Below are 19728 nucleotides of genomic sequence, written 5' to 3'. Positions count from 1 at the left end.
GGAACGGAGTAAGCTGGCATTATATATTGCAAACAGCATTTGGGGAGAGAGGATGGTAGTCTCTTTAATAATAAAACAACTATTTAAAAATTAAATATTGCTCTTGTTCAAAGGGTCTGTGGCAGTCTCCAAGGCCCAACTTATAACCTACCATAAACTATGTGTGCTCCTAGTGTTCCCTCGATTATGGAATATCTGTGTTTCAGGCAGGCTGTAGAATGAGCAACAGTTGTTCTAATTTTACTCGTCTCAGCTAGAATTAAAGGGGCAAAAGCAGTACTAAAAAAAAAGGATAAAATGGTGTCTTTGTCCTTATTGCCAGTAACAGCATGGCACTGCAGCTGCTGGGCTACTAATTGAAAGAAAGCTCACAGAGTCCACAGAAAAACATGAAATCGCTGCTAAGGAAAAAAAGCCACCAATGGCATTTTACACTCTCTCACCTTTAGAATAATCAGATTTCAAAAATGAAAAATAGGAATAATTTCAAGAGTATGCCAGCAGAATGAGTTATAGTGAAATCAGTGGGACCTCTCAGCCTCAGAATGGAAAACGGAGACATTATTCTCTAAACGAATGTGCCACCTATCTCCTCCCTTATACACAAGCAATTTCATACTCTTGTCAACTGACTGGCACGGTCCTTCCATTTTTCTCTTCTTGCCTAATTCCTGTGGTTCTTTCATATGCCTCTAATTCAGCCATGTTCTTCAAATCAAAAGCTTCGGAGCTGCCTTTACCTGATTTCATACTTTGCAACCTTAGCCCCATCATCCTTCTCAGCTCAGAAATGCCTGCTAACCAGCTGAAGAACCGCCCCTGCCTTCGGAGTGCTCACACCAGCGTGGGTGGGGATGTACTCAAAATCCCTTGTGGACTTCCTCAGACTTTCTCTCATGTTCAGACCACAAAAGCCTGCCTAAACCCCTTTCGCTTAAAAGACTTGCCCCAATTCTCGGGACACTCATTCCTGCTACTAATTCTGTTTCAAGCTCAGACATCTTTCATTTTTACTGGGTCCCCTTTCTGATCAAAAGCTGTATTGAACCTCAATCTCTTCATTAATCTGTATCTTTCTTTTTGTGTGCCCTGTTAATTTAAAACTAGATTTCTCTGTTGCTGAATTTACAACACAGAGGGGACATGGCGGACGGAGTCTGTACAGAAGATCCTGGATCTGCCTCTCTGAAGCTAGTCCAAATGCATTTTAAATAAGCCCAGGCTCTGCAATTTCTTTCCTTTGTTACCTGAAAAATGAATACTACATAGAAAATTCAGATAACATGTAAAGTACTACTGGAAACTCAAATCTCCACCCCTGATGGCAGCACATTGGTTTCATAACTTGGGAGTCTATAAATGCACCTTTATGGTTAGTTTGGCAACCTGGGCCTCAAACACCACCTTTCTATTGAAGGATGGCTCCTGAAAACCACCCTGAAAAACTCTAGAGCATTAGATTGATTGCAAAATGTTTGCAGAAGTCAGCAGCGATGGAATTCTGCCTGCATTTCATTCCAGGAATGCAACTCACAAATAATTACTTTTAAAAATCATCTCTCAAAATAAAAAAGACACCCCCCCCCCAAATGATGCAAATAATACGTAAAGTTCTCTGCTGAGACCCTGCAGTACAAAACACCGTTTTCTTAATTGTACAAAGCATAGATAAAATCACAGGGCCACCGAATCATAGAATCGTTTGGATTGGAAGAGACCTTTAAAGATCATCTAGTCTAACACCCCCGCCATGGGCAGGGACATCTTTCATTGGATCAGGTTGCTCAAAGCCCCATCCAACCTGACCTTGAACACTTCCAATGATGAGGCATCCACAACTTGTCTGGGCAACCTGATACATAGATACATATGTAAAAAGAGCTCCCCATATTTTATTTTTTCTTGCAAGTAGGACAGGAAATAAAATACACAAGAATTTTGATTTCTTCAGAACACCCCAGCTCTTGCACGATTCTGTACCTGACTAATCATAACAAATAGGACAACTAAGGATAACACAATCTGCATCTCTGCCTGCAAACTAAGACACAGCTGGTGTGTCAAATTCTACATCTGCTAGCCTCGAAAGTATGCCTGTAAGTACACATTACTATAGATAATATAAAGTGCTGCAGTACCCATAAATTATGTCTATTTGCCATAATGACCCTAAGTTTCCATTTAACGGGAACAGTAATAATTAAAGAGTGGGACTGGATTCTCTTCAAAAGCCTACAAAGCACAAAGCCCCTCACTGCCAGCACTTGACAGATGGGAACAAACACTGCAAACACCCAAACTTTGTGTTGAGCTGATAGTTCCCATCTGCCCAGGCTCTACCAAGATAATGACGTCTCAGATAATCCCAAAAGCCTGAGCACAAAGGTGTGCCCTGGATGGTTTGGACATCTTGAGCTGACGTGCACACGGGACAGTTATGGCAAGTAAGGACATGTCAACACCGTGGTAGTGGTATACCTGAGCTGTCCCCATCTCCCCATCACCCCAGTGGTAGCTGAAGCCCTGGAAGCAGCAGAGCCACACGAGCAAGGTGCCATGCCTGTGACAGACTCTTCTGTTTCTCCCCAGAAGGCTGACCCAAGTGCAGCCCCACTCCCATGTGGCTGGGCTGTTTGGTGAACTTGGGGCACATGACTAGACCTTGCTCACGGGTCCTCTGTACTGAGCCATACTGGCTCATACATTCACGATTACTTATTATTTGTGTGCGTTAGTCACCTCTGCACACAAGCTGAGCTGACTTTGGGTGCGCTTCTGCTAACATGGAAATCAACAGACTTGGCTTGATTGAACAGGCAGGAGGTTTCAGACTGGTCTAAAACACGCCTCTGCAAAGCCTATGTCAGTATAAACCAGAAGAAAAGAAAAAGTAAAGTAAACTCTACATCGTTGTCCATAACAGATAATATGAATTTGTGATACTACAAGTTCGTACTATCAGTACCACTTTTTTCCCCAAAACCTTTGGTCTCTTTCCAATAATCTGTGCTCTAGCACAGATGTCTTATAAATAATTGGTGCATTGGCACAGCACGGTATAAAATGCTACCACGCAGAAGGCTGAGGCTGAGATCTGACCTTGATATTTAAGCACCGAGGAGCAGAGTGAGAGTTTTGCAGTGCTCAGGGGTTGCACAGGATATTTTGCCATTCAATGCCAACTGCTCATGAAATGAAACTTTGGTAGAATGAGTCAGGAAATATGTTTATTAACTGCCCTCTCTTTCCGCTTTGGTATTGCCTGAGCAGCAGTTCAGCAAAAACATTTCAAAGAAATAGAGAAAGTAATTTAGGTAAATTGCCCTCAAATCCAACACAGAAGCCATAGTTTTGAACATAAGCTCTTTGATCCCACATTGTAAAAATAATCCAGATTGCTTACCTGTTGCCTATATATTTCCAGCTTTTCCCTTCCCAATGCTTGTTCCAAGAAATACAGAAACAGGACTACTGGGAGTACTCACACATTTAAAGAAAGAGAAGGTTTCAACATCCCCTGTTCTCCACAGCGGACGTTTCCAGCAAAAACAATTCCCCACATTTCCTCTCCCCAAATCCCAAGGAAGCAATAACCCCTAGAAACCCAAGCACCCCATAACTGACTGCGTCCCAGCAATGAGAAGTGCACTTTTTCATCTGCTTCCGCAGCAGCCAGCCTGCCAGCTTGCTGCCAGGGTCACCCTTGGCAAGGTTCCTACACAGTTCCTCTTTTGCCACCGGACAAGCCATTTACCTCCTGCTAGAGCAGCTCCTGCTGCCAGGCTCGGAGGGACTCCAGGTCCTCTCATGCCCCTTGTCTCATGACTTTTTTCTTTTTGAAGGTGTTCCAATGTTCATAAGGTACACAGATTTGTAATTCAGTAATTCAGTCATTACTGACTTTGCGTAAAGGAGGAACTGTGAAAAGCCTTTTCCGGGTGTGCTTCTTTTTCTTTTTTTACCAGTGAAAACATACCCAAATTTACCTAAGCTGTAAAGCCCTTGAAAAATTAGAGGTCACGATGCCCAGAAGAAGGCTATTCCATCCAACATTGCTGAGCTGACCGCAACAGAAAGACTACGCTTATGCAAACTGTAAAAACCCAAATGAATTAGGAGTTGATTAAAACCAGCAGAACATCAACATAAATCATTATAAAAATACATGCACTTCAAAATAGCTCAGAAGTACGTGTTTACAAACAGAATGACATTAAAAGGAAAATATTACGGTCACCATGTGGGCACAAAGCACTTCAAACTTAATGAACCCCAGAATGAATATTGCCTGGATGAACTTACTTTTACCTCTCTTCTTTAATTAAATAATCACATATTCTTCTTTCTTCAAGAGCCTCATGCGGAAAGTAGACAGTAGCTATTTAATGAGTAGCAACACTTTTCCCTTTTTCTTCCATGTTCATGCCTTAATTACTAAACAGTGTTCTCATCCTTCTCTGAGCATACGTGGTGGGGGAGAGCTATCGTATGGTGCAGTCTCTGAATATTCATTACAACACACGTTTATTAATGATTTTATCTTATAACCACCTTTAGCGAAAAAGCATGGTGTTTTCCCCACTGTACAGATAAACAAATGAGGATCAAAGACGTGAAGGTCGAAACGATCCATTATACCGAGAGGCCAATCTAAGACACCTACGCTGGGATTCACTGCACCAAAAGGCAGGCATCTGCAGAGGAGACCTGGGGTAGCTACACCTGAACTAGAGGCTTAAACTCCCTCTACAACCATCAGAGAAAACTGGCATTTAAAAAATGTGTTTCACCTGCCCTACTTTAGGCACCTACATCAAGAAGAGACAAACTAGTCTTTAGAACATTTGTCTCACTTGACTGTTTTCCAGATCACTTAGTGCTATGCAGCAGGTGACTGATGAAGGAAAAACGCATGCAATCATTCCAATTAAAATCTATATCATAACACGTATGCTCCAAGGCATCCCAGTAAGGCTGCATCTTTAATTCTTGCATTTCCCAGAGCTGAGCTGAAGGGAACTTTGCAACGACAAGAAAAAGATGTTCCCCGATATACACAAAATCTTTTGGAAAAGTTGTCAACAAATGCTGTTTTTCCCAAGCACACTGAACTGTATCCTTTCAAAAACTTCCAAATGTAGCTATGTCTGGTGGATTTTCACTGGGATAGGCAAAAGAGACTTTCCTGAAAAGGGCTTTCTCTCCCCTCAACCAATACCTGCTGAACTGCATGTCTGTGTTCCAGTGCTTCAAAACAAAGAAAAGGTTCTCCAACTTTCACACCATAGGCAGAACGACTTTCTCTAAACTCATTCCTGGAAATGGCAGAACAATTTTGCCTCAAAATGCTCAAAAAACACCCAAAACCCCAGACTTTGGCAATTACCCAGGGGAAGGTGGAAGGAGGCCACAAGAAAAACCTTAGTGTAAACTGCTGAAGTTTTCACTGTTCTTAAACTCGTGGGTTTAACTGTGAGGCAGTTTACATAAGTCTCAAAAAAGCCATTCCTCCTGCAAAGGGGAATCATAAAGAACCACAGAAAGGAGACATCCTTTCTTCTTTGCTTTTCTTTTGCAGCTGTTTTCTAGTTTAAACATAGCAGCTGATACTTCTCCCACATTCCCTATCCAACTGCAGAATGCAGTGAGACAGACCAGCAGCACCAATGTCTTTCCACGATTCATAACATCAAATGCTAACACTGGAAACCTGGTCTGTTATGTGAAAGCCAAAAAACATATCGAATGAAATGCATGGTGGCTGCTCATCTAAGAGTTTCTCTAGCATGCTCGAGGGTGGAGACTTCTGCTGTGATCTAGATCCAAACTGGGACGACCGATAAAACTTATCACAAAACTGGTAATTTTATGCATGCACACTGTTTTCCCATGCTAATGCTGAAGTACCAGAAAAGAAACATTTTAGCAAAGGAGCAAAGAGAAAATGGGCCTGGCATGTTTACGGTTGGACTCGATGATCTTAAGGGTCTTTTCCGATCTAAATGGTTTTATGACTCTACATTCTCTTTTCATTAGTAGACAGGAGAGGACTGAGTGGTAACTGGGTGCAAAACAGCACTATTTTAAAATAACGTTCATCAGAGTTAGGTCCCTGTAATACAGGTCTTTTCTACACTTCAGACTTGAGTTGGCTGTGGAATCCCTAAAGTAGATGCTTTTATGCTGATAATGAAATAAAACATTGATTTAGTGGTGCAAACAGTGCTTAAACTAGAAGACTTCTGTGCTGGCAGAAGACATTTTTGTTGGTATAAACTGGGCGTCCATTTGGTGAGAACTGAGGAGGGGGGCAAAGAAATTACAGCTCTGCCGTTTATTTCCCTATGAGCAAAGCTCTTCAAACGTAGGACAAGAGCTACATTTTTCTCCTTAGGCTCCTATTTTAAAACCCAGCTGATATCACTGAGAATCTTCCTACTAAGTCAAACAGGCTTGGACCAGGCCTCGGCTAACTTCATGAAAGGCACCCGACAGCTGATATAAAGGATCAATAGTTCTTATTCTCATCCTAAACACTTCAGACGACAGCACACTGCAGCACTGCTGTGGCTTGGGATTAGATGCAGCTTCATGTGCATGCAAAAACTACTAAATTCTGTGGAGAGAATCACCTAGCAGAGCATAATCAACAATCGAGATAAAACTACACATTTAGCTAAAAATGCAGTTCCGGGGTATTTTATATTTGGATTAAGCATTTCTTTTAAAATGAGGAAGGTAAATGTGAATAACAACAAATAGTTAGAAGTTGCTGGTGGCCGCCCTGAGCCAAATAATGGCAGGAGGAATGGCAGGGAGAGTTTGTTTTAGATTTTCTTTCCAGCTACGGGGGATGTTGTGCCAAAATCATACTAATGACAGAGGGGGAAACCACAGGCCCAGTGTGTCTCTAGTACAGGTTTTATTTTTCTTTCTTTTTTTTTTTTTCTATTTAAGCTGCTTGAAGCCTTTATATTTCAATTAAGAACTTAGGCAAGATGACCTGTATCAACAATAGCTTTTGAATATAAAATAAAGGATAAAGAAAAACCTAACTAGGAATTTTTAAAGAAAGTGTTGAGGGACTTCCTAAGTAACATAAAACAAGTCCCAAAGCTCTGCCTCAAGGCGTACACATTACCATCTTTTCATGTATATAACCTTTGGATTATCTGCCAGAAAAAAAGTGAAACTAACCCTGTAATTCAGAGGCAATATGGGTTATAGGTGCTTGTGTGTAATACAATAGGAAACCTTGCCCTAGAAAGCCCTTTCTTTTTTATTAGCATCCCCATCTCTGTTCCCCCATTGCCTGTCTCTTTTCTCTCCAGAGCCTCGTTGCCTCTGATGCCCTACAGCCAATTCCGTCTGTGGGCAAAGCCCTGCTTTGCTTCCAATTTCACGCAGGTAACCTGAGGGTCTGGGTCACCACATGACTTGACTCGATTCCAAGAAAGAGTGCTTTTATACTGGTGTGGATTCCGCATGTAAAAATGCAATTTTATCAGCCTGGGGAAAAAATGTCTGGAGGCACATAAGAGGAAAGAAGAAACCCCAGCTTGCCACAGCTTTACCTGTATCCCTGGGAAGCTGTCACATCCTTCATTACTCATCTCTTCAGGAGGGCTTGGCACTCTTATTTTGGCTGCAGTGAGCCATGACTTTTATGCTATTGTGTCAGAATAGCAATTAAAGATGAAACTGGTGAATGGTCTAGAGAAGTACTCCTCATAAAATCACTGCCAGCCTTTTCTCCTCCTCCAAGAAGAAAACAGGTAAGATTTAAATGAAACCTGCCTTTGGTTTATTTCGAATACATGTTCAATTATCACAGAAACATCATATTGTTAGGGTCCTCCAGCAGCTACACTGAAATAGCAACATGACCAATCAATAATAGATGTCAGAATATTCTGGCCAGTTTCCTTACAAATTAAAATTGTGAGACTCACAGAAGGTCAAACACCACTAATATGAATCACCAATGAATTGATTAAAAAAAGAAAAATCCAATGATTTTTTGGCTAAACATAGGCTAACACACAGAGCAATTTTTATCAATACTGTTTCTCCAAACCACTCTAATAAATATTGAGTTCATAGGCTGCGAAATGATCTCTTTAAATGAACAAAGCACAGTAACCATGCATTTAGGAAAAAAATGCAAAGACAGGTTATTATGGGTGTTTAAAATTACTGTAGGGGAATGTGGTTTGAATAGCAAATGCACAAAGAACACAACATTTCACTCATCTTACAGCTGAGCAACACCATCAGAAGTATAATTCTGTGTAACAAGATTATGTTGTAAGATGTGGCACTGCTGCAGTTATCTTTGAGTAACTATGTTGATTTCAAGATAAGCTCATTCAGCTTAGACGTTGATTTTTTTCCATACCTACATTTCCAGCTCAAGGGCCTTAGTACTGTCTTCTTTGAGCAGTACACATCTCCCATGTGCTGAATACTACATGGTGCCATCTCACAGGATCTGCTTCAGATCTCATTCACACCAGTTTTGCACTAGAATGCCATTAATTGAGACAGTTCATATTAAGGCAAAATACCCAAAAATATTCATACTTTAAAATCCATCCTTTTCCAGCATGAATGTTCTGTAAAATGATGAATGAACCATGAACCGCAGTGTAAAGGGCTGAAAATCTGCCCTAGTACATCCCAATTTAACCTCTTGGTTTATGCCCAGTACAGGTGTTCCAGGAAATGGTTTTTTCCCCTTGGCCTAACCGTCAGACACGGTGCCATACTGATGAAAAAAAGTCAAGAGGATTGGAGTAGTTCAGATCTGGATTTTTTTAAACACCTCTTCCTGGAACAGAGGCAGGAATGAAGCCTTTGCTGTTGCTGTTATTTACTTAGAGATGGGCCCATTTAGAGACAGCTTCTAGGGTTACAGCCCAAGTTCTCCCTAATATAAAGAAAATCAAATCTGTTCCTTAGTCTCTCAGATGACTGCAATGCCACTAAACCAAATCCAAGGCTGATTTTTTTAATTGCACTTTTTCTGATTACAGAGTTTCTCTTGCATTGAATTGCATGGCACATGCAGAAGATCCTTTAATCTCCAAGAAGCTTAATTATCATCCTCTCTGTAAAACCTTCACACCTGCATTCTGAATTTAAGTACTTCAGCTACCTGCTCAATTTTTTTTTCAGACCAGCATAAATCACAATACTTCATTATCCTTGTTAGCCTGCTGTTGACCAGCACGCTAAGTAACAGATACGCCAACTTACTGAGAGATCTCTTGACCAACTTCCAGCTGACCGGAGGTATGAGCATGTAGTAGAGATGGCAGTTTCACACTGCATTTCATGGCACACCTGGATAGCCCTTGTGCAAAGTGGAAACATTTGATCAACCCTTTTTTCCCATCTTTTACTAAACATGTATGAGGGTTATTTGCTCCTTCCCTCTGCTTGCCTGGAGTCCGAATGGTGGACAGGAGAGGTTATTACAGCAATCCCCTCCTTCCATCATTTGTTTTTAAATACCTACTAAAAGAAGCACAATAGCATATTTTTAATAGGCAGAGGCTGCTTCCATTTGATGATCCAAACCCTTGAATTAGCATCCAAAAAATTTAGACCACGTGCTTTGTGTGGAGATAGGAAGATAGATTAGGAAGGCTCTACTTTACTGAATATACATTAGATATTTCACACTGATTTTTTTTTTTAATTGTACACTATTTAGACTAAGCGCATACAAGTATAGGTTTCACCTTCCTGACAAGTCTTTCAAGACAAATTTGTCCATTACTCTTAGTACCCAGTAAGTAAAACACAGAGTATTTTTTATATACGAAGTGGAATTTGGAAGATAATACACTCCCCTCCCCCCCTTTCCTAGTTATTTATGCCAATTAAATTGTATTTTTAGTTTTCTGTTACAGGGACATCTCATTTCACCTTTACATTTTTTTCTCCTATACAAAGCAATGTTTATTAAGATGCTTTTAATGAGACCGTGGTTTCAAAAGCACTAGAGAAAAATGTTAATTGGACCTGATAGAGTAATTCGTAACTTATATGGTTCAGCTAAACTCCACTTATTTCTCTTTAGGGATGATCAAGAAGTTTGTAAAGAAAGAAATATCTGTAAGATCTATGAAATTCTTGTAAAACATGACAACTCCTCCCTTCTGTAATCATCTACTAGCAAATGGCTATCAAACTGTAACAACAAATCACAACTAGACAGAGAAAAGAAAGTAAAAAAAATTCTATGGGACAAATATACTTGGGAATCATAGACTTTTCCCACTAAACCATCTTGATTTTAATTGCCTACAACTTACAACTTGGCCACAGTTCAAACACTTAGTGTAATTTTTTTCTTACAATGATTACCTCTCTCAGGCTGTATTTTTTCCTTCCCTTAGTTATTTCAGCTGAAACAGGTCACCTGTGTCTGAAAGCATCATTAGGGAAAACCATACTGTTTTGGCACCCCACAGAAAATTCTGTAGGCTTTATATTGAAAATTTGTGTTCTCTATGTGTCTTCATTACCCGACAGATCTGACACAGAGACTCAAGAGAAGAGCCAGGAGGAGGGAGAGTAGGACTTTTTGGGCAAGAAGGGGAGAACTGAGATGAGAAGGTGATTGATCTGAAAAGAAGCTGCAGTACAAGAAACTTGGGAATGGTTTGCTAAGACACAGGGACAGGAGACAGGGCTAAAGGAGGACAGGCATGAAAACTGCAAAAGGCCTTTACAGGGGGAAATCAGCAATGTGAGAGAAATGTGTTGGGAAATTACCTAAGCCTTACTTGGCAAAAGACAGAAGAAAAAACTGGGTTGTAAGCAGAGGGATTAGCACGTTGGGGATTTAGGACCTTCCAGAAAAGAAGACTCAAACTAGGTCAGTAAGGAAAGGGAAAATCAAGCAGCTGCTGGGAAAAAAAAGACAGTAATGCAGCTAGGAACCAGGACAAGAAATAACAACAGAGGAAAAAAAAGATCACACTTGCATGAAACAGACCCGAAGGAAGATGGGATCCTGAACCTTTACAGTTCTCCGCTGTCATCAAACATCTTTGAAACACACTGGCCACATGTTTCTCTCAATTCTTTTTGAGTCCGCAGAAAGCAGATAGGTACTGTGCTGGACAACTGGCCTGACAACCCGGCTAACAGTGAGCAGACTGGTGGGCTTAATGGGTCTCACTCTTCTGAGGAACTATTTGGGTACGGTTGTCATGTCAGATACAAAGTTCTTCCCACAGAGAAGCCTAGGTAATAGTACACAAAAATGTGTCAACACTGTTAAGGATGTAAGCTCACACAAATATTGGGAAATGAGAAATTGACGGCTGCAACACAGTGATACCATTCATCAGATAACAAAACGCTATTTTCTTACAAGGCCCCATTCCACACCTCTTTCGCTGCTCAGCAGCCCTCATGACGAAACCAGTGTCCTACCCATAAGACAAAGCACTGTAAGTTTTGAGGGAGCTAGCAGTACCTGAGTTGGGTGGCAGGTGTGTAAGGTGTGAGGAGGGAACTGCAAGAAAGAGAAGGTCATGTAACATGGAGGAGACGCCTGAGTGCTGCTTTGAAGTACCAGATTCTCTTTCTGTCACAATTTCTGTAAAGGCTGAAAAGGACATTTAAACTGTATTGGTCACTAATTGCAAGCATTTTTGTGTTTCACTATGAGCAGTCAGAAGCACAAAGTGCTGATGAATCAAGAGCTGGGTTTTGAATTTGCCTGCCCAAAATGCTGCTTTTTTCTTTTTTAATAGCATAATGCCTATTTACCTTAGGTTTCTATGCTACCCATTTATCTCAAGAGGTGTTAAAAAGGTATTTATCTTCCTTTTAAACCAGGTAAATAGAGTAGATTAAAGCAGGTAAGTAAGCAGGAACTGATGCCTGCCTGACTGATATCAATCCTCTTGTAAGCTCGTGATGAGACTCAGTGAAGTCAACATGTCATATTTAGTAACAGCATGAGAGATGAAGGGTTAAAATGAATAACCCTCACTTGCTATTGTAAAAAAGGAGGCCAGAAAGCCAGAAAACTCTACAGCAGAAAAAATCACAAGCCTCAGACTTCTCTGGAGGGAAAAGCCTCTTTTGGTGCCAAGGATAAGTCATATCCCACCTTTCGCTAGATGAAATCCTACCAAGCTAGCACTACAGAGAGAGAACTTAGTTGTTGTATACATCCACGGTTGACTGTCAGTTCAGATTAATGTCCCTGATGCAGGCATCTGGCACTGACAGCAGAAAGCACAAATAGCGTGTTTGATAAACAAGGAACTTGCACAGTGAGATAAGACACCAAAGTGCTATCACTTGTAGATTTAAATATCTGCTTAGTTTGCGCAGCGTGAACGTGAATTGTGCATTGGTGTCCAGGAGAGACAAAAAATCCCACGTGTTATACCCAGTGACACATCTGGGAGTGGATATTTCTGGAACCGTTAGAGAGAGAGACATCTATGTCACCTTCTGCCTTAAGAAACAACCAATATGTTTGGAATGATCTCGGGACACTGAGGTTTTCTCCTTGAGATCTGCTTATTGCCTGAAGCACTTAAATTGTGGCAGCATTAGGGCCTCAGGAAAAAATCACCAGGAAATTAATAACTTTGCATTCAGACAAGGATCTGGGCAGTACCTTCGATTAGCCCGTGGTCACATACCGAAGACAGAGAGAAAATTCAAAATGAATAGCTGCATAGAAAGGTTATTATCTCCCCTGTGGGACATGTGACTCTACTGCATGCACACGTAGCTGGACAGAGGCTGAGCAGGAAATCTCAATCCTGACATTTCCCAACTGCACCCTCAACTTTTTGACTTCAAACACTGTCTTCCAGCATAATTTGTGTATGTGTTTGTGTAGCAGTATTTAAAGTAGAGTAAAACTTCAACTGATACAGCTATCGTGACCTTTGCTTTGCACATGAATTTTCATTCAATCTGTCTCTGAAGCAACATAAGAGAGGAAGTGTTCTTTAAAGGTTTAAATAACTAATTCATATTTAGAATTTCAAGGGATCTAGGTCTGTTGCTCTGTGACAGCCAGGAGAGCTGCAGTTGCAGTCAAATGCTAGAGTATGCTACCTATCTGTTCTGTCAAAGACTTGTAAGAGACAAAGAAAATGTTAAAATTAAATTTATAAAGAGACAGAAAGAAAAAGGCAGTGGGGAATCCTACAGGCTTCCTGACTTCCCTTCAACTTTCCAGGTCTTGCAATACTTATAAGGTTTATGAGGGTTTTGAGTCTGTCCCTGGAGTCTCTGGAGCTCCTGTTCCTTGGTCTTGTAAAACTCAAACTCGTAAAGGTCTCCACAGCTCTGGATATGCTTGAGTGATACTGCTTTATGAAACTTAAGAGGCAGCCCATAAGTTCTTTTTTCTCCTATATTTCTTGTCTTGCACAAATTACTGAAAGTCTACACTGGATCACAGGTTACCTCACCTGATGTTTAGACTATGCAAGCTTTCTTTCCCTAGTGCTCTTCTTGTCAGGCAGAATTACCAAGGGGTGAGGCAGATTTCTTTAAATGTACTCTCATAAAATTGTTACGGGCTTTTTTTTTTTTTTTTAATGGGTGAATTTATATTGGCAAAAGGCTTGGACAGTGTTTGTTAAACTGTTGTCAGATTTACTAGCAAACGATTCCATGAATAATTCCCTTTCTAGAAAGTCGTATCAGTGGTAAACATCGAGTTCCGGAAATTGAGGGTGTTGCTCTAGCTAAAGTTGTCCAGTTCTATGTCAGGGTGACTCTGGCAGCTTGGGACTAAAAAATAAGCGGACCATATCTGTTTTTCAGGGAACAATTACAGGGTGCCACATTCCAGCAAATCTATTCTGGCTCAAATAAGTGCCAGAACTGTTAAAGCAGCCAGAGGAACATATGGAATTTGAATGTGCAATATGTTCCTTCATTCCTGAAGACCACAGAGTGGTTTGAACTGGGAAACACGCAGTGAAGAGATAAGAAAGATGTTGTGTCTCTCAGGTGTAAACAGCTAACAAAAGCTTTCTTTTGTGACAAAGTCCTGGCAATAGCTAATAATTTTGTTTAACTACAGTATCCTTGATTCAAAGATTACCCCAGCAAGAACATCCAAGATTTAAAAAGTAGATTGCTCTAAAGCTCAGCAGCAGTAATTTGTGAACTACAGTTACATTAAAATGTTATGGGCCAGAACTTAAACTCAAGATAGTCATTACCTTTGAACTCTTGTGAATGCTCCCTTCCAGAGTAAATAGGGAAGATTACCCAAGCAGATGCAACCCCAGCTACAGAGACAACAGAGACCCCAGTAGCATCATGGCAGATTTTAGAAAACCTGAAGGGAAACTGCATCTGCTCTGCTTCCAACTAAATGTAGTGATAAACTTTTATTTCTCGTTTTAGACAGGGGCAGTGCGAATCTCTGTTTGCAGCTTGTTATTAGCATTACATTCTAATTCTCATTCTCACCGTAACTGAGGATGCCTGACCTATAGCTTACAAGCTGTGAGCAGCTCGTTATGACACTTCACCCAGACCACTGCCAAACAGTCTTCAGTCTTCCCAACCTAAGTTTATAGCTTGGAATTAATATTTGCTGTTTGGTTGTTCGCCACAGGAAAAAGATCGAGTCTGCAAAATTATTTTGGCAGTGGCGGCAAGTCACTGCTAGCCACTATCCTGCCTCTACTCCTTCCCCTCCACAACCTGAGGGGCGCAGGTGCAGTCACATGGCACAGACAGCTGCAATACTCACACCTCTGCCACCACCGGATGAAAACAGGCGATCCACTTGACCGCAATGTTGGACCCTTCAGGTGTAAGGATTACAAAGAAAAGCGATAAAGCCCACAAGATTTATGTTACTTCCACACAGTTGTGTGCAGGGTAAGTCACCATATCTATCTCCTCTGCAGACACTGAAGTGCAGCATTATTAAAGCCTCAAAAATTAAAAAATGCAGGTAGTTTCCTCTAAAATCAACAGAATATAAGCAACCACATTGCTTCATGATTGGAGGAGGTGTTTTGGAAAACAGAAAGACACGTGGAAAACTGCTACCTCCACAACTTCCAATGTCACTTTTATCAGGTTATAAAATATTTTCTCAGAAATTATATTTTCCTATTTTCTCCTTGCATTATCTTGGTATTTCCAAACTCCTACTATTTCAAAGTCTCTTTGAAACAATACAGCAGCACACTCCAGACACTGACCTGGAAACACTTCCATCTGGAAGTGAAGTGAAAAAAGGAAAAGGAAAAGGAAAAGGAAAAGGAAAAGGAAAAGGAAAAAGGAAAAGGAAAAAGGAAAAGGAAAAAGGAAAGGAAAAAGGAAAGGAAAAGGGAAAGGAAAAGGGAAAGGAAAGGGGAAAGGAAAGGGGAAAGGAAAGGGGAAAGGAAAGGGGAAAGGAAAGGGGAAAGGAAAGGGGAAAGGAAAGGGGAAAGGAAAGGGGAAAGGAAAGGAAAGGAAAGGAAAGGAAAGGAAAGGAAAGGAAAGGAAAGGAAAGGAAAGGAAAGGAAAGGAAAGGAAAGGAAAGGAAAGGAAAGGAGAAAAGACTCAACAAGCTAACAACATCTCGTCCAAGAAGCTGAACTGACAAGTTCATTTCCTAGGACCCAGCTGAGCAGAATATTTCAGGATGTATTTAAGCAAGCACAAATGTAACCCCAGAGAATTCAATGGGACTAGCCACAACTCCTACATTATATACACACTTAATTACTCTGCACAGAACCCCTTGATGCTTTTTTTACTCCAGTTTGTCTAGGTTCCAGAAACAATAAAATGTACAAGCTTCCCAGGTGACCTCTTGAAGACTTCAGGCGAAGGAACTAAACTTGAAGAAATATAGCACCTTTGAAACAGCTTATGCTTACAGGAGTATAAAAAGTCAGTTACACTCTACAGGACTGTAGCTGAAAAATAGTTCAGGATTATTTTCCTCATCTAGTGTAACCTTTTCAAATCAAGTTCCAATTTCATGCTATCAGGATACACTTTACAGCTCTTTCCAGTTCTGGCCCCATGGAATGCTACTTTACAGGATATAACCATCTGCTAACAGAGGAGAAGATATTAAAGCAAGTAATGGTACAATTATATCTCTAGGAGTAAAATATTCTACTGAAAGTTTATACTGGGAGGATCCTATAGAATGCACCAGATTTTTATATAACTTCTGGATTGTTGCCCCCTCTCAGCAGGGTAACCTACTAAAGTAGTTTCAAGCGTCAATTACTGATGAGCCACCTTACCCAATACTCTTCTTGTTTTAGCCTATGTTCACATTCACATCAAACCTGAGGTGGCATTGCAAACAGCTTGTCTTGTGAGTAACATAAGAGTTGGGGAACAGAGTAACATTTCTGTAATTCTTAAACTTCTCTTCATGGCTCGTGTCCTCCCTTTCATGTTACTCCCAACTTTGACTTCACTGCTCTTGAGCAGAAGTAAGTGAAGATTCAGGTCAGCATTGTTTTTCTGGGCCAGGAATCAATGGATTAGGATGAACGATTTCAGCCTTTGCACCATGGTAATAACATAGCTGCAAAAAGCAAAGAAAACTTCCCAACAAGATTTTTCACGCTGCTGCCAGAAAACTATGCAGGGCATGGAAATTGGAAAAAATCAAAACCTATCAGGGGCTAGGTAAAATCTAACAAAATCATAATGCATTAGTAAGAGAGCCTACTGGATCCCTCCTTATTCCTTCTTGCAACCACTGCAGGACCACCATCCCATACATTTCCCAGTGTTTGACTCTCTTTTCCTTCTTTCGGACTCCACAAGTCTCAGCTTCTTCTACCTCCTTAAGTTTCCATAAGATAACACATTGATTGCCAGGAAGACAGGAACAATAAATCCAGATCTGTTACTGAGAACAAAAGGGAGATAGCAGAGTTTATTCAGAGACAGAATGGTATGAAGGGACTGACTGGTAGGTACTGCCTGTACAGCTATGAGCCTGCAATTTCCAACTAAGATCTGTATCCTCCTGCACTGAGCTCTATCCAGTTAACACTGAAAAGAAGGTTCCTGCCTTGAACAACCTGCAATTTAAAGCACAACAGAGCTTCTCATCATGTGGTCTTGTCCTCACACAAACCTACAAAGACTTCTGAAAGATCCTCAGCGAAATTGAGGCCGATGCCCTCCCTGAGGTATACAGGAGAACGGGGATGGGAGTTTCTCTGAAATGAAAGCCGTGCTGGCAACTTCGTCTGCCTAAAGCTAGGGGTGCTTTCTTCAGCGAGATCTCGCTTTTAGAGAAAGCGGATATAGGGAATCTGATTTTAACTGTGATTATAGATAGGGTTTGGTCATTGGTCATCTTCCAAAGAAAAAGAAAAAAATAAATGAAAAAAATAAATGTAAACACCTAAATTCTAGTTCTCTTCAGGTTACAAGTTCACCTGCACTTCCATTTTCCATGTGGAAGGTTCCTGACCAGACGCTGAGCTGTCTCCACCTTTCTGGACGTGAACCCTGCACGACTGTCCAGCAGGCCTGCCAGACACCATGCAAACCTGGCGCTCCAGTCTTGATAGTTAAGTAAACAGAGAGATATATATTATAATTAAAAAAATAAATAAAACTGTGTCTTGCAGAAGAACAAAGAGGGCTGTTCCAGGATAAACAAATATCTGACATTATTCTTCTTCTAAGTATTAATCTTTCCAAGGCTTTGAAGTTTGACAGTGCTATTTCACAAATTCCTCTGAGGCTGCTTTACTGCTAGGCTAGAAATCTGACTGTGAAACTGAGGAAGAAAAGAAGAGAAAGATCCCCAAACAGAGAAGAAATATTTTAGCCTGACTGGTGAGTGTTTCTATTTCTTGCTGCTGTGAATTTTCTGTATCTTGCACAAATGGAGGGGATACGACAATTTCCAAAACAAATGGAAATAACTCAAACCCAAATCTTTTATGAAAAATCATCTGCTCTCCTAGGCTTTCCAAAAAACCTCCCATATCTTCAGTGAGTTCAATCAAAGTTTGGACGAAGTGTAGGCTCATTTTTCAAGCCATGATTTGCCACCTCTGCATTTCTGAACAAATTTTCTCTTCCCTGTTCTTTCTATGTAGCAGTTTTGTGACTTTTTAATAATATCTTGGCCATCTAGCAGCACTGGCAAAAGGCAAAAGAACTCCTATTAGAGCAAGTAAACCCCTCTTTCATGTGACATAGAAATGCTTACACCTCATTAACCTTTATTATAGACTAGTCACTGGAAAAGTTACTTTGCTAGAATCCACACTATGGTTTCACTCTACAAACCGTGAAATGTCAGAATGCTAAATTACAGTAAAATACCGCTCACCTCCTTATGAACCCAAGATTAATGATACAGTGCGGAAGGGAATAGCAGTGCTACTAGGAGCGTAACAGGTCATGATCACTTCTGAAATAACTCATCAAGAACAGGCAGCAAAACGTGGTCCCAAAAACTAAAGCCCCACTTCTCAACCTACCCATCACTGAGACATCATATTCAACCAGCAGAGTCGCCTCCTGTCCGCATTGCTTGAGAATACTCATGGCTTCAGCATGGGTCGTTCCGAGCAGTCGGATCCCATCAACACTCAGCAGCCTGTCCCCGGGTTTGATTGTGCCCTCTCTGAAGGGAGATTAAAGGAACGATCTTCATTAACAGAAGATAAATTGATTTGAGGATAATACCATTTTTATGCAGAGCGATTCTCTTGCACCCTCTCTGACATCCATCCCTCTTGCCTTAACACTTAACATTTACTTTGACAGTGAGAACGTTCAGAGGGCGCAGTGGAAAGGAAATTGCTTTAATTGGAAAGTCAGCGACTGGAAAACAGCTTAACACATAGCTAAATAATCAAGTCATGTTAAATTGCAACTAAGTATAGCTTCTGCTTCAACATATGCTTTCTCTCTTCCTTGTCCACACAGCTCCTCTTTCATACATACAAAAACACCTCCTTCCCCTGATATTTTCTTAAAAATAAACATGAGGTGCAAACACATGGGTGCAGAAACCGATTGCAAAATATGAATGTCCATTTACTGATTTTCCTCAAAAACATCCCTTACTTGGATAATTCCATTTTTTTTTTCTTCCTACCTAAAAATAATTTGGCTATAAATGTACACCGTCTCCCAGGCGTATCACATAATGTATTCAGAATTATAATAGAAAACGAAGTACTAACATTGTCAGCTCAAGAACTGGGGAGAAAAACAAGGAAGCAAGGGGCATGAGGGTGGGAAGAAAGGGAGGCACAAAAGACAAACGCTCTCTTGAAACGTTTGCTTCTCAATTAATGTTTCCAAGGTCAAAAATGTCAACATAGCCTACAGAAAATCAGCCTGTGTTAAAGAAATTGCCCTTGAAGTTTCTTTAATGGTTTAAGGCCACAAATGCCATGTTTGCAAATATAATTCATACATATAAATAGAGTGAATATTCTTTCTTTATATAGATAGAAGATGGTATTACAGACAAATATGTTCATTGGGCCAAAACATAAATCTGCACTAAGAAGCTGTCCAGGTGAAGTTATGTGTGACCTCACATGCAGATATGTACAAACATCTTAAATGAATAATACAACACCCCCCAAATACGTGACAGGATTTTTCTGAAGTGCAAGAGAAAAAGATTCTGGTGTTAGAGTACAAAAAGCATAGTAAGAGCTACACGAGTTGTCTTAAGGCTGCAAAAAATGTCCTCTGACCTATTGCAGG

At 40.6% G+C, this 19728-nt stretch overlaps 1 protein-coding gene across 9 annotated transcripts in view; it reads right to left on the bottom strand.

Annotated features, from left to right (window-relative positions):
* GRIP1 (glutamate receptor interacting protein 1) overlaps positions 1-19728 on the bottom strand; it is a 335688-nt gene that overhangs the window by 58233 nt on the left and 257727 nt on the right. For all 9 annotated transcript variants that reach the window (XM_054183548.1, XM_054183689.1, XM_054183982.1 and 6 more), the window contains exon 7: positions 18483-18628. In XM_054183548.1, coding sequence (XP_054039523.1) covers positions 18483-18628 — 146 coding nt within the window. The remainder of the gene's footprint in view (positions 1-18482; positions 18629-19728) is intronic.

The sequence above is a fragment of the Rissa tridactyla genome, chromosome 1 (genome assembly GCF_028500815.1).
Source record: "Rissa tridactyla isolate bRisTri1 chromosome 1, bRisTri1.patW.cur.20221130, whole genome shotgun sequence".
Lineage (NCBI taxonomy): Eukaryota > Metazoa > Chordata > Aves > Charadriiformes > Laridae > Rissa > Rissa tridactyla.
Note: the sequence above shows the minus strand (reverse complement) of the source record. Positions and strands in the feature narration are given on the sequence as shown.